This window comes from Bombus flavifrons, chromosome 5 (genome assembly GCF_040668555.2).
Source record: "Bombus flavifrons isolate JBK064 chromosome 5, iyBomFlav1_principal, whole genome shotgun sequence".
Taxonomy (NCBI): Eukaryota; Metazoa; Arthropoda; class Insecta; order Hymenoptera; family Apidae; genus Bombus; species Bombus flavifrons.
In genome coordinates, this window is record NC_138446.1 from 9650374 (window position 1) to 9666670 (window position 16297).

General features: G+C 31.3%; 2 protein-coding genes and 1 long non-coding RNA gene across 3 annotated transcripts; 1 reads left to right on the top strand and 2 right to left on the bottom strand.

Annotated features, from left to right (window-relative positions):
* Positions 1-1411: 1411 nt before the first annotated feature.
* LOC138179918 (calcium release-activated calcium channel protein 1) lies at positions 1412-14738 on the top strand. The gene is given in 6 exon segments (XM_069113190.1): positions 1412-1810; positions 9570-9763; positions 11871-11882; positions 11884-11946; positions 12658-12786; positions 13337-14738. Coding segments are annotated over 6 exon segments (963 nt in total). The 5' UTR covers positions 1412-1776; the 3' UTR covers positions 13868-14738.
* On the bottom strand, positions 4235-5841 carry LOC138179934 (uncharacterized). Its single transcript, XR_011173165.1, has 3 exons — positions 4783-5841; positions 4441-4553; positions 4235-4366 (listed from the first exon to the last, which is right to left on the bottom strand). It is a non-coding gene; the product is annotated as an uncharacterized LOC138179934 (long non-coding RNA).
* On the bottom strand, positions 14231-16192 carry LOC138179927 (MORN repeat-containing protein 3). Its single transcript, XM_069113210.1, has 4 exons — positions 15976-16192; positions 15355-15670; positions 15037-15224; positions 14231-14956 (listed from the first exon to the last, which is right to left on the bottom strand). Exons 1-4 carry the CDS (start codon positions 16174-16176, stop codon positions 14783-14785), a joined length of 879 nt encoding a protein of 292 aa, XP_068969311.1. The 5' UTR covers positions 16177-16192; the 3' UTR covers positions 14231-14782.
* Positions 16193-16297: the final 105 nt, after the last annotated feature.

The following is a 16297-nucleotide window of genomic DNA, read 5'->3' on the forward strand; positions in this document are numbered from 1 at the left end:
ATCATAATATGTGTTTTTTCAATTTCTTCATTTATAATAGATATAAGTATAGAATATTATCATTACAATTTATTATTACATACATGCTATTAGAAAAATTCATTATTATAAAAAGGATTATAATTTTACCTTTTTTCGAGTTTTTAAATAATTGATGGCATAATTATTTTTATCGGGAAATTTACCAAGCAGAAAATTAGTTTGGAAGGAAGTCGTACCTTCTTGACTTTGAATTACATAAGGAATCCGTGTGTACATACCATTGAATGCAGAAAATTAAGTCAAGGTTCTACACGGAAATAAAGCTGAGAACGTTTGTGTTTATACCTTGAAAGCCAATGACCCGAAGCTGTGGCGCTTATTCTAAATTTGGATACCTTTTTTGATCTTGTTAAAATTGTAATAATTTTGTTAAAAAATTTAATATATTTTAAAGTTTGAACGAAATTAATTTATTCTTCGCATCTCTTTATCATAAATATGATATCTTTCTCTAGAATTGATCAATCAATGGTCATATTGATTTCCTTTTTGATTCACGTTTCGTCTAAAATTGATAAATATCAATATCTTACATATACAATACAATATAATATATCTTACATACGATATTAATTAAATTAATACAATATCAATATCTTACATATACAATACAATATATCTTACATATTAAATATAATTATAATATCATATACATAATATAACAGAGTTCGGCGTCCATAAACAATGAATTATTTAATAATTTAGAAAACATCAAATATAATTCTAAAGTCACAAACACAACTAATTCTCCAGTCAGTAACCTGTCCATACCTCTTCATTCAAGATCTACATATCAACATATTACATAACAAGCATAAACAAGAAGTACATATTTAGTAATTTAAAAGACACAAAATACAGATATAAGACCAAAACTAACAGCCCACATTATTTCAGTTATGTTTCCAGTAACATCTCCACACTATTCCATCCAACATCTACACATCAGCATATCACATAACACAGTCATACCATATCTCAAAGTTTGTCACGCGAAAATTATTGGAAAAAATAGTTTCGGGAAAACTAAACGTTAGGCGACATTGTTCCGGAGGAAATATCGAAAGGTAGGAAAGTCTAGTTCTTAAAAGGTATACCTTTCTCTCGAACTCTCTGAAACGAGATATTCCACATCGTACCGTGATTAGTTAAGTACTATATATGTACAATAACATTCAACGACATTGGGCACATCTGGCATTCCTCTCGTTCAATCTTTTTATTCTTCCGTGATTTTCCATCGTTCATCCCATCTTCGGGTGAAAGGGTGTGTCCATGTTATATTCCCGCTCCCGAGTGGGGACACATTGTCGTCTAAACCGAGGAGGATAAATATAATTTATCGAAGCGATCCAGTGATACAGTTAGCGCCGTCTCACGCACGCAATCAGTTTTCGTTCATATTCCATAGTTGTCTGCCGAGGAACATGAATGCACAATTCAGTTTCGTAAAATTACAGAATTATTGTAATTGCAGAAACAAATGATATTAAGCCAAGGAAAATAAACAAACAGATATCTGCCGGCTTACTAATGTCATGATAAAGTCGAGTCGCGAGTGGGAATTTAGATAAATATCTGGACAAGTGACGAAGAAAGTGCTTCTTCACTCGCTCGAAGAGCAGAAACAATTTTCTTGTGTCGTTTGTATATACTTTCTGGTAAGAAATTCTAAAGAGCTATTGGTGCTAAATTATTGGAATTCCTATATTAAATAGTGTGCTGCTTATTAACATGGAAACCCGTCGACGAGCTGAGTACGGTTCTTGTAAGTGATTCGGCGAATTTATAATTTCTTTTTTCTTCTATTTTTGCACATTCTTTAGAATAAATATTGATGTTTTGTATATAACGAATTCAGTATTAGGAAGTTATAGATACATACGTACGTGATCGACTTAGTTTTCTACTTTTACACGTACATATTCATTTCGAATATCTGGAATATTAGAGATTGTTCGAATTCAATAAAACATTAAATTATAGTAAGGACCTTAAGTTGAAATAAAACTCAAATGGAACTTTTGATGCTTTATTTTGCAAGTTTAAGTTATATTTTATTCAGGCTACATGTTTCATGATTTAAAATCTACCTTGAAAAAATATTGTCACGAAACTTTCTTCACTCTCCTTATTTCGACGATAACAACATGGTATTATGTATTTGCGATGATGTTACGTACACCTATTTGCTACTGTTCGTTTTGTTCTTTAACAATTACGAAAGTTCTACAAATTATTGATCATATGCTCATCTCTCTTATCATCTAGGATAGCTTAGAGTTGATATACATCGGTATCAACAGTACCTTTTTTATTATAACGATTTCATGATTGCAATGTTACATATATGATATTATTAATATTTCATTAGTGGAATCTATAATATTCTTCTGTAATTAATTCTTCCATTTTGTTCTTCTAATTCTACCATATTACAATTTTTTATCATTCCGTGATAAAAATACTATCCAAAACAAAATGTAGAATTTCCTAGATCCAATCATCCGACATTGCTATATTTCTAAATTTGTATAGAAACCGGCGTGCAGTCAATGATTCCCAGGTAATAACAGGATACCGTGAATAATCTGTTATGAACACGAGGAATGCAATAATAAGAAAATAAGAACTTCCCATTGAAAATTCGCAGAAATTCTATAACGAAAAGGCGGCGCACAAACGAATGACGTTATTAATTGAGATTCTAGGACATTCATATCTCGAGGTAATGGGCTTAACAACTCGGTACGATTTCTTGCAATTAATCTTTACGCGCATCACACTTCTTCAATGTGCATTGCCGACTAATTAATTGTTTCAACTATATCATGAAACTCTTTTGCTCCTGCGGAATATGCTCTTTGTTGTCTTATTTAATTTGTAGTCAATATAATAATCCTCTAAGATGTTGGGTAAAATAGTAGAGAACAAAAGCAGATAAGTTACGTGAAACTTTATGATTGCTATATTTAGCTAAGTAAATTTTATATCTAGGGATTAAAATATTTTTCCATGGTTATTATTGGATATCTTTAAAACGGTGCAAGAATGAATTCTAAAATTGTCGTTCCCTCGGGGCGATTGATTTTTCAGACGGAATTCCTGCGAACTGCGATAAATCAAGCTTAGGTACCTTATATTGGAACGGTTTCTTGTAAATCAATCTCGCAGTTAAGAGTTTTTGTTTCGATCAAGGACAGGTTCGCCAAAATCTCTGTAGGCAAATTTTTAGGTAATGTTTACTTCTATGAGTAATTAAATAATAGTAGTGATAGATAATAAATAAGTTTATAAATAATCATCCAGATAATTTTCTAGACAATTATATAAAAGAGAGGTATTATAAATATGACGTAAAATTCTCATACTTCATAAAGAGAATAGAAACCATTCTGAGCATACTATATTTGTTTATGATCAGTAAATTATCAACATGTTAGTCACACGCCTGATGTCGGTCGAAGCGAGGGTAATATCAAAACAAGTGAACAGTTTCATTTCAAAGTGAATTTTCACTGTAGGGATCAGGTTTTAAATAGATCAGTCGGTAGCAATGCAAGTAGGTTAGGGATACCCTGACCATGACTGCGGGCGACGCGTTTCTCTTCGATGGAAATGATCCTGGACGCTTGCCATGAGGAGAAGCCCATAAGTAAAATTACCTACCAGCTATATTGCTCCCCAGTTTTCTTTAGCGGAAATTATTTCGCGCCTATAACTTCTTTACGAGTCTTGTGTTTCAGAATGAAGCTTTCCAAAATTTCTATATCATAAATTAACTTTCTGTTGCAACTTATAGCTACTGTATATGTTTTCCTATTATCCGTTTGATGAGTCTTTTATACGTAGTTACAAAATTTGAGGTGTTAAAAATGTTTACAAATCGTTAAAAGGACGATAAATTTGTTTTAACATCGGTCAAATATTAGTTTACATTTTCATCCGTTCTTTGATGTAGATGTATGATGTAAACGAAGCTGTTGCAATTGCTGTTGCAAGAAGATACGTGATTGCTTTCAGTTTATCTTCGAAAATCCTTAAAAATTCCGAAAATATATTTAAAAAAAGTTAAGTGAAACTAATAGATATTGTATTTATATATAATTAAAAATTAACGTTAAAAAATTTTATGCAATTTTAAATTTAAAAGAACTTTATTTATGATATAATCCTAATGAAAATCCTGTTCCTGATTTATTATACTGATTTATTCACTGCATTGAAAATAATAATCTTTTCATTCCTTCAAAGTGCGTCTCTTTATTCGTCAAATCAAATACACGCGATCCTTGTAATATATCTTCATTTGAAAGTAATTGATCTAAATGGAAAGGAAATCATAAGTATAGAATTTTTAGCATAGAAAAGAATGTTTCATTATAACGCTATAAAAACCTGTTTAAAGTCATCAATAACTTATATAAGCAAATTTCATTCACATTCATCATTTGGATATCGTATAAGATATATATAACATATAATCATTTTAAAATCATAGTGTTGAAAATCTGACAAAAAAAAATTTTATTTATGTATTAATAATATTAAAATGTTTATTAATATAATGTTAATTATATGTAGTATATAAGCTAATTAAATAAAAGAATTTAATTAACTAGTAATATTTAGATAGATATATATTGTGATTTATTAATAATCATACGCAATAAGGAATTTGCATCTAATTTACATATGTTATTCAATTATAAGTTCATTCGGGTAGTTAATCTAACTTACCCACAGATGACCGAAAATGTTCGGCGATCGTCGGCTAACTTCGTGGTTTGTCGTTGATGTTTGTCGATGCCGTTTCGCGGCGTTCTTATTCAGTATACTGGTGTCTTTCACTGCTGTCATTTAACGTAATTTAGTTGTATGCCAAGTACATTTTTCGTTATCCAATCTTTTCATTATCGTGATATTAAACTAAATACTGGTGTCTTCAACTCGAAAAGTGCTTTTTCATCTGATTCTTTTTATTTTTTTCCTTTATTGCGTGAAGAGTGTAGATTGTTGATCTTCGTTATGAGTTCGCGCGTTCAACCGCACACTCCTCCAAACTGCTCCAAAATGGTAAATACATTTGCACATTTATAATTATTCATCGAAATATGTCTGCTGCTTTGTATACGAATGTGAATGAATTAAATTCATTTGATTTCACATAACAATTATTTACATTTATGCGGTTTTCTTTTCCTTGTTTTTAGTTCAACTTGTTGACCTGAACTATATATAAAGAAATAATCTCGATTTCCTCTTTTTCTTATTTTATGTCACAATAGACTCTATATTTTATGATGATATCATATTTTTAAACTTTTGCTTAATACTTGTCCTGTGTTTCATTTTGACAAGATGTACAGTCAGTAACAAAAGTACACATACATCTTTTACATTAAAATGAAGACATTAGCTCCAGCAATTTTGTTTCAAATTAAATTTTGTATTAATAGAGCCAAATACATATTTGGAAAAATAACACAATCCTTCAGGAAGTAAACAAATAATACAAAATACAATCTCACAAAAGAACATATACGCCTGTTATATCTACATGAAATCATAAGAACAGATATTAAATATTAAATTAATCTCTCGTAGGTATATCTTCTTGATATACATTACTAACGGCCTGCAATCTTATCGATCCTGTATTGATAAAATTTAAGGTTGTAGTTTCTTACATGGCGTCCTAGAACTTTTATAAGTTACAATACTTTTATATCTCTTTAATTCTTTCTAGAAATACATCAATATACCAAAAGAATTTCAGGTTATATTAAGATATAAGTATAAATTCTTTTAATCTTTTCTGAAAAACGGCAAAGAGTGCTTTTGGTGTTTAATAAATAAAATCTTAAACACACACGAACATGCTAGCGCAAAGTTCCCGGCAATTTGTTAATCTCGTGCATATTCGTGCATATTCGTGCATAATGACGTGATGTAGATATTCGTCGGGCGTATCGGATTATGTCAGTCATTTTTTGCAAGTAACAACTTACATATCACTCTGATTTAGCAGCGTGAATATTTAATTTCGTGTGTGAGCCGTAACAGCAAGCTCTCTATGCGTTCTACGGTCCCTGTATTTTTAGTGATATTGGCACGTATCTCTGAACTATATTAGTTGCAACATACCCAATGGCATTGTAGGCAATTCGTTATGGTCTTTTTACGGAAAATTTCATTGCAAGTGTTTCCAATAAACATTCGTAGGAAACTATACCTAAAGGAATTTCTCTTTTTATTTTCTATACCTAAAAGAACTTTTCTTTTTATATTTATGACAATCTATGAATGAATTTCAAGAGTGTTATTAGAATTCATTTGATTTCTTCGCTGCCTCTGAAACAGATAATGAGAATAGTATGAAGCAAATATAAATGTATAATTAGAATCAGTATAGCATCTGGTTTATTCTTATTTTTAAATGTGTATTTGAAATCCACGGTTTTTATCCAGTTTATCTAATCAATGCCATACACTTTTTCATAAAATGCATACTTTGCACCCATTGATAGACCTCTGATGATTAATGTACACTATACTACATTTGCAATTCAGATATGAAAGGATCTAAACATTGTAGTATGTATATAATTCGTTGCTGAAGTTATCTTTCGATATTTATAAAGAGGAACATAGTTCGAATACCTTTGAGCATGTTTATAATTCGAAAAAAAATAACATTGTCGAAGTGCTTGGAGAAGAATCTCTTTTTCTCTCGTTGTTTATCTTGGTCCAATCTCCACAAACTTTTTCTTTTTTTTTTTTTTTTTTTTTTTGTTCAACAACACCACAGTCAAGGTTGAATTAGCGGGAATAGTTACGCGAAAAAACTGGTTTCATATGCAAGTACATAATTGGTCTCTGAAACTCACTAAAATAAATCACTAGTCAAATTGTATATGAAAGCATATACAATTTTAAAAAATGGAGATTACTTTGAAATCTTCGAAACACCTTCACTTCCGTATAATCACACGACGTACTACGCGAAAACATTTAATTTTGCTCAATGAAAATTTCGTGTATTGCTTATTACATATTTTAAAATTATGGCTTGGTCCAGTTACAAGAAGCATCCTATCTATTAAGTAACTGTCTCTTTATTTCTCGTTTTCAATAGATAATTTTAGTTTCAGTTATTTTTACCCGAAATGCTACTTATCTTTTTAAGTACCAACGTATTTTTAGCTACGATATATATGTGACGATTTTACTTGGTACAATGACCCAGCGAAACGAAAATATACCAATTGCTGAATCAATTCGATTGATAACTATGAGACGGAAAAAAGAAAACATTACCTTTGTATCTCAATACTCGGGCCTTTATGTGGCGTTTAGATAAAAAAGATTGCGGGAAATGTATCGTTTGCGTAATAGCGCGTAAATGAAAGAGAACGTTGTGCGTGCAGCGCCCCCATCATTCGATTGCTATTAACGACCGTTGCAAATGATACAGACGAGATTCAAAATCTCTTTAAATTAAATCTCATTTTTTCCTCGTTCCATGTCTCCTACATGTTGCACGGTCACTGTGAACGTAAAGTTAAAGTGAGAACTTTATTTCTCGAAGGCGTTAATTGACCGTCCAACGATGAAGGTTATACACACTATCGTATAATAGTTTACGAAGATATCTGAACTAAGTATGTATGTATTTACGAAACTTTTATGTTCATATCGTATATGTTATATAAAATATTTTGCAATTTTATTAACACTGTAATGATATACAACTGTCATGATTGTATTGATCATATTTAGAATCAGTCTGAAAATTTATATGCAAGTACATGCATTTACTGCGTAAATATCACACATTTAGTAAAAGATTAATACGTAGCATAAGTAGCTGATAAATGTTCAAAATGATCCTATTAAATATTTAGTATATATATATATATATATACTAAATATATAATATAATAAGTATATATTATAAATATAAATATAATAAGTATATATATATATATATATATACATATATATATATATATATATAAGTATATATATATATATATATATATATATATACTTGCACTAAACATTTTGTAACTTCTATGTATTTTTTCAGATTTGTTTCAAACTTTAGCAACATAATCATCATAATCGACTCTTGTTACAGTGTTAATGAAATTTCAAAATTTTTCGTATAACACACATAGTATATCTATAAAAAGTCTCAATAAGTGTTTGAATACTTTTGTGAGCTACTGTATGAAAGGAAGATTAGCGTTATTTTCTATAGACTCAGCACAATCATAAAGATAAGCACGCGTATTGCCCGAAAGTGTTACATATATTAGGTTGTCCGAAAAGTGTCTTTCTTTTACAGACACGTCTTTCACAACGACGCATCTTTATACAAACATGAAAACTAATCTGTCGAACGTTGTGATCTTTATTTTGATAGAACGTAATGGATCATACGTAATTCGATAAAATAATATAAAACGGAAAATGTTGTGCATCCATTATTTTCTTATAAAACGAAAGAAACTTTTTGGACAACCTAATACAAGTAAAACAATACAGCAACGCGTGACGGTAAACAATAGAGCGCAGTAGCTCCCTTGCCCCTGTGTAGACCCGCTAGTCTTTTTCCCAACAATGCGCAGTACAACTAGCCGACTAAAAGAAGCAATGAATATAGTAATAAAATGAAAAAAGCATAAATGTAAGGAGTAAAAACGATTGGGTCAACATTATCACGGGTCAAGAAATAATTGTCCCGCCGAAACCAGTTTCTCCATTCACTTTCTCTCTTTAGAAACATGTCATTCACTGCATTAAGGTGTGTTCTCGCATATAGAATGTTATACAGAAAATATGCACGTGTCATGAAAAGTTGATTCTTAGTTGACATAATTCCTCGCCAAGTGCATTGAAATAAATTTAATCTATGCATATTGTTCATATATAAAGATATTTTTTAATCTTTCCAAAGTTAAATTTCAGGTACAAATAATTACCATAAAATAAATTTACACAATGTAAACAATTAGATTTAAATTAAATTACACAAATTAAATTACACAATGTAACATAGCATTTATTAAATTTTGTTCCTATAGCTGATTAAAATCATATTATAATTTTTGATAGAGACCTATTTTTAATACGTTATAATTTTATATAGATATTATATTTTTCTAAATTTACAATGTAGTATAGACTTTATTTGAAATATTTAATAACTTACAAAATTCGTGAAATATTTTGGATTCCTATAAAAGCTATTTGAATGAATTCATACGTAAGAAGACAAACAGTTTGTCAGAAAAAAGATGATAGGAAGTCTAATTCTAGTTAAATGTTTCTTAACACTCGTTACGAATTTTTCTAATAACCCAATATTTTATATACTTTTGTACATTCTGTACATTCTGTGTATACATTTTGCACTTTTAAATTTCTCATAAATGTATAAATGTCCGCAGTTTAATAATTAGTTACCGTTATTTCAAAATCTACATATAATCTAATGTAACGCTCTTTTTTTGTTTTAGCGTTTATCAGAGCTACGCAAGAAACAAGCCTGATGTCCATATGGTCGACAAGCACTGGACGCAATTCAGTGTTTGGCGCGGAGGACGGAGCAGTACTCCCCTCCTCGCACTTACCCATCCACGTACACGTGGCACGCACACATCTGCGCAACGCTGACGGTCACTGCTTCCATAAGCGGTTTCACAACTGTCAGGTCGGTAATTCTCCCCTTGTCTCTTTGATCTCGCAGTTCGTTTCCTTTTTATCTCTCTCCGGGTATTACGCTAGATATTATACGGTTATCTCGTAGTCTTCTTCCATAACACCTTATATGTACGTTTTGACATATACAATTTTCACCTGCGACAACTTTTTCGTTTATTTTCTCGTTTATTAGGATTATATCGTTCACCCGCATGTGCATTAGCGGATGCTTGGTCATTTTGAACCGGCTTTGATACTACAAGCAACTCCAGCGAATCTTATCGCTGAAATATAAATATTGATACTTTTGATGTGCTGTAGAAGAGACTTCAAACGTTCCGCATGGTAGTCAAATAATGTATTCTGGGTATTACAGATGTTATGATTATGTTATGAATATTTGTGTTTGTAAATAATTTTAGAATAGAACAAAATTGTTTATATATTACAATTGCATGGAAGAAAGATGTAGAATTATCTGAAGAGTTCTATGTTAGTATTAATGTGTATAACATATGGACATCTATCTCGCTGATAAAGTACACATTCACAATTTAAGAAAATTAAAAAAGCATGTTGAGGTGATAATAAATATATAATACAATCATATGAATTTATGGTAATTATCGATATCTCATCAACATATCTTATCAATGATTCCGATGAATTTTTAACACCTTGTAGGAATCAACACTTGAACTTTTTCCTATACATATAACCGCCGCTCAGGCTTAGTTTTCGAGATATTCGTAATAAACTGTCGGTACCACTACAGCTAATTCTGCCTATATTTGGTGACGATATATGTACTAGTATTAATTGCCGATATTAGTGCTTAGATAATACGAAACCGTTATTAATATATTAGATATAATATTGGTCGTTTTGAATCTTTTCAATCGCTCAAAAAACAAGCGGGAATTCAGACTATATGCTTGTCAGAGTAGTCGGTCCTCAAAGTATTAAATTGTGAATCTCCTTAATAAGACAAACGTCCATGTATTATACGTATATAATAATATTAACATATCCATGAAACCAATTCGCTTTGGATAATTCTACGTCTGTCTCCATATCCTATTAGTCAGAATTGCCAAGCGTCTACTATCTCACTAAGAATTAATAAAAAACTCCTTAGAATCTCCAATATTGAAATATAAAATTCAGCAGACTTTATGATTACAAACAATAACGTATATTGAATACTCCATGTGTTTGCTATTCAATTGAACTCGAACGTCAGAGATCATTTTGTTTGTTGCCCGCCTTGATTCGATAAATCATGCTCTCTTGATATCATTGTTTAAAACTCAATTCCGTTGACGATTTACGATCGGGTGAACAAAGTACTACGTATTAAAACTCATGAGAGTCGTTGATGATCTTTACCTGGAAGATACTCATGTTGTCGACAGAGAAGCAGAAAATTGAATATTATCTAACGTTCATGGAATCCTTGTAAATACCGATAAGATCAATCGAAACTGTTTCTTAAATTATATCGCTACCAGTCGCTTCCTTAGTTTATAATGAAACATAATCATTTATATCGCATAATTATTCTCGCATAATTAACGATAATGTTCTCGGCAACGAATTCACTTACATAAAATACAGACATACACGAAATACGTATAAACAATTTTGCGTTAGCGGAAGCTTGATGTATAAAGTATTATGTGTATACTAACTGTGGATGTGCGTGATTCGATGTTCAGAGGAATTGATTTATTACATATGTTGTGTACAAGACTAACCGTAATCTCAATTCATAATTTTACTCCACTGATTTAAATGAACAAGAATTATATATAGTTATAAATTATTTATGTAAATATAGAAGTTAGATGTAAAAAGGATATATCTTTCCGTTCTCTAGATTTATTTTATATAGATTACAAATTTTCATTTTGTAACAATTTACTACAATTACTAATTAGTTGAAAGATTGTATTATTCTGTTTTTTCTTTCATTGGTGTATTGTACTTGACTATATCGTGCTGTCGCTTGCCAGATTTCCCACAGATTCAATCTATCAGTATTTAGATGAATCTCTCTCTCTTGCGTTGTATCTAGAGGCTTTCCATTAATTTTCCTTGTTATTTGTTTGGTTCAGCACCCGTTGGTTTTTTGTCCTACACAGGACTTTTGGCAAGCTCTCCCGTTGGCACCGACGTTGCCATCTACTTTCGGTACGTGCCTTTCTTTCTTACGTGTTTGTACAGTTGAACGCCAATTATCCAAACGCTGATTACCTCTAGATGTGCAATTATCTTAGATGTATTTTTAACAACGATTTTACTATACGGATGGTGTAGCACGATTCTGAAATGCCGAATGGATACCACCGTTGTTGGTCTCCCGCTATTTCAAAACGGCAAACATAGTTAGGATACTTACGTGTAAGTTTCATGATTGTGATTCAAATTTAAAAATAATTTATTCTAATACTCAACATACAGGCTTTCCATGAATCAACTTTTATATTTATAACTTCCTAAACATTTTGTAGAAATCAGTATCCCATATAACAATTTTCTGATTTTCCCAAAGATGTGAAATTTCTTAATTAAATTTTAAAGGGGAAAAAATTTACTGATACAAAATTTAATAGACAAACGGCAATACAATATAATATATATTGTATATTATATATAATATATGTACCAATAATTATATAATATATAATATAATTATTAATTATAATATTATAGTATAAATCAGTGAAGTTTCAATTGAATCATATAATTGGTCACTATGCTCACGCGATACTTGAGACACAAGTTAGCGTACTGTTTTCGATTAAGCATATTATGCAACCATTCGCTTCCATTCAATTCTATTTTACAAACGTTGTGTTAATAATCCCTCTATATTGTCTGTTATTCTTTTCTGTCAACCAGTCAAAGATGTCGCAGTCGGGAGATGGCCTTCACACGCCGGGTTATCTCTCTTGGAGAAAACTGCAGCTCAGTCGAGCGAAACTTAAAGCGTCGAGCAAGACGTCTGCTCTACTTTCCGGCTTTGCCATGGTACATAACTGGATATTTTAATAAATCTCTTTTTCGGTAATCCAAAATACCTCTGAATCATCAAAACTTTAGAACAATACTTTTTTTTAGGTTTTAGCTTTTTGTTCTCCATTGTAAAAAATAACAGACTTAATAAATTCACATTGTGATAATAACAGTACAATAGTAAAGGGAACAAAGGGAACAGTCAAGGGAAGAATATTGATAACAGTAACGTAGATTATAATTTGTTAAAAATGAGTTCAGGAACAAGAAGAGATATATCCCCGCAATATTATTTAGCATTAATAGAATTTCTTAAAACTTAGGGGTACAGTAAAGTTAATATTTATTTTCTAATTTATATATAAATAGTTAGTCTAGAATTGAATTAATTCTGCATAAAAATATTGTAAAATTATTTTAAAAAGGACGATTACATATAACAATAAGGGAAATAACTCTGAGCAATTGATTTCATTACACAGATTATAAACTCACTGTTAAATATTTCATACACATTTTAATATATATTAATAGATATTAATAAATAAATATTTTTCCTTTACAGGTAGCTATGGTGGAAGTACAGTTGAATTCCGATACGAAAGTACCTTCAGAGATGTTAATCGCCTTCGCCGTGTGTACTACGTTGTTGGTTGCGGTTCACATGTTAGCTTTAATGATATCAACGTGTATTTTGCCGAACATCGAAGCTGTATGCAATCTGCATAGCATAAGCTTAGTACACGAATCTCCACACGAACGTCTACACTGGTACATCGAAGTGGCATGGGCGTTTTCTACTCTTCTAGGACTTTTACTATTTTTATTGGAAATTGCTATACTTTGTTGGGTGAAGTTCTATGACTTTTCACAAGTGGCCGCTTGGTCTGCTTGTATCGTGTTAATACCAGTACTAATAATCTTCCTCGCATTTGCGATACATTTTTATCGGAGCTTAGTGGCCCACAAATACGAAGTCACTGTGTCCGGTATAAGAGAACTGGAGTTACTTAAAGAACAAATAGAGTCAACCGATGTTGAAGGTAGAAATGGTGTGAATTTACTACAGACCGCTGGCGTGACGCACGTAGTCTGAACATGGTAAAGCACAACCCATGATCTGTGTTACTTTTACAATGTGATAACCTCTCTGAGTGGAGGATAATGAATCTCTAATTATCTGCATATGCTGCATTGTTTAGCTTATACATGTTATTACGTATTAAAACAATTCAAACGATAGATTAGAATGGGTTATGAAGATGAGGATTGGTACTGTATTGAAAACATCAGAAATGACTGTCTATAATATTTCTCAACACTTTTATTCGCCTACATGCGACAAGTTTGAAAGGGAACACCTGTTTTTTTCAGCGAGCGAAGCGATATATTGCTACCGATGTTTAACTATATCGCAATGAATTTGTACACGTACTGAAAAGTAATTTTTGGTGAAAGGATATATGTATGTATAAAAGTGAAACATTCCCCTTCTCGCGTAGCGACTTAACCTATAAGAGCAATGATACGCGATAAGATTTATTGTATAACGTATCCTTAGCTATGGCTCAAAAAGCAACAGTCTTGAATGGGGGTTTATATCTTCCATTGACAATGCGTGACTAGCTCGCATTGAATGTACTTATTATTACTTTGTTCGAAAACATGCCTCTCGTGCGGTATTATTCACAGTTCTTTTTATGTTGTTCGTTTATTTCTTTTCACACAATAAGTCCCGTGCTCAAGTAACGTTTGAAAAGCTTTTTACGCGGAGACAAAATAATTTTCAGTCTTATTGTCTCTGTCTGTACAAAATTACTGCCGTCGCTAAAGAAGCGGCAATTAAATTATTGTACATAGCTTTTATTGCGAACAAATGGTTTATACGTGTATACATATGTTGATAGAAAGAAATATATGCAAAATTGAAGTACTTTTGCTAGAATAAATTATACAAATAACATCGACTCATTCTGTATTACGTGTTATTTTAAACTGTAAGAATATATGTTCATAAAACGGAATTTAAACAAGGGCACGTGTTTATGGACACACATATATTCGGAACTATACGCTTCGATGCTCTCTTACAAAAAGGTTCAGTGAAAAAGGATTCCCCCTTTTTGTTATCATATATAGTTTCCGAAGTATCTTGAGCATTGTTAATATCCGTTATCACTTTCAGCTTTGAACCAAATAAAAATTATAATCAATGAATAAAAATTTTACAATAATGTTGATAATTTACTTATAATCGTTACGTACTTCCGGAATAGGATATGGTGTTGGACGAGTTGCAGATTGTCGAAAATCTGCATCTGACATGGTTCCGTTTATGAACCAATCATTTGTCCAGAAACCACGCTGCTCTTGACCGGTAATTATGTGATAAAATGTGCCGTAACCTTCTTTCTTGCCCTTAATAAACTGACCCTCATATTTGTTGCCATTTTCTGCAAAAGTTAAACATCTCACCCACTTTTAATTAGTGTATTGGAAAATAACGATAAGTTATTCGTTATTTATAGCCGAAACATTATTAAGGTCGGTTGTAAAAAGAACAGATGACATCAATTAGGAAACCTTTAACGAGTAATCCCATGCCATGGTAAAAATCATCCTTCCAAGCGCCCTCGTAATAATCTCCATTACAATGCCACATACGGCCATAACCATGTCGTTTATTTCGACAGAAGTCACCTTCATAGTAAGAACCATCTTCGAACCAGTTATGCCCGAATCCTTGCTTTTTTCCAGCCACCCATTGGCCAATATAATACCGATGAATAGTATGGTCTTCTTTTGAAATTTTGCTCAAAATACCGCAACCATGTTTTTTATCATTGAGCCAGCTACCATTGTACATCCATCCATCTCTATGAAATTTCAAACGAAATTGAAATTGTTTTCGAACATGTGAAAAATATCAGAAGACACTGTACAAATAAAAATAAATATTTCAAATGATTATCCTTATTCAGAACTACTTACAGCAGTTGTTCTAACTCATTGACTGTAACACAAATTTTATATATTTTGAAAGCCGCAATAGATTAAAATATATTATACCATAACATTTAATTGTTGCAAAATACAATATTATATTTGCGTAATTTTTTCTGACAATGTTATCTGAATTATTTACATTGAACAAATTTTATTTTGATCATTCTAAAATATTTAGTTCATATCATAATTAATATACCTGTCCACTTCTTTACCTATGCCTTCTCTTACGTCGTCCTTCCATTCACCAATGTAATGACTTTTGAAAAGTCCTTTGCTTTGAGGGCTAAAAATGGCATAACGCAAACCATTTCTTTTCGAGCTCCCTATTCTCTGCTTAATGTATGAAGTTTTAATGAGTTCTAAAAAAGGCATTGTAACATTTATCAGAGATTTCATTTGAATTTTGAAAACATAATTTTTTTTAACAATCATGTTAAAATGGTTAATCTTTCATTTTAAAGTATAATTGATCATTCATTTTGACAACGGCACCACTTTATGATCGAACAAACGAATA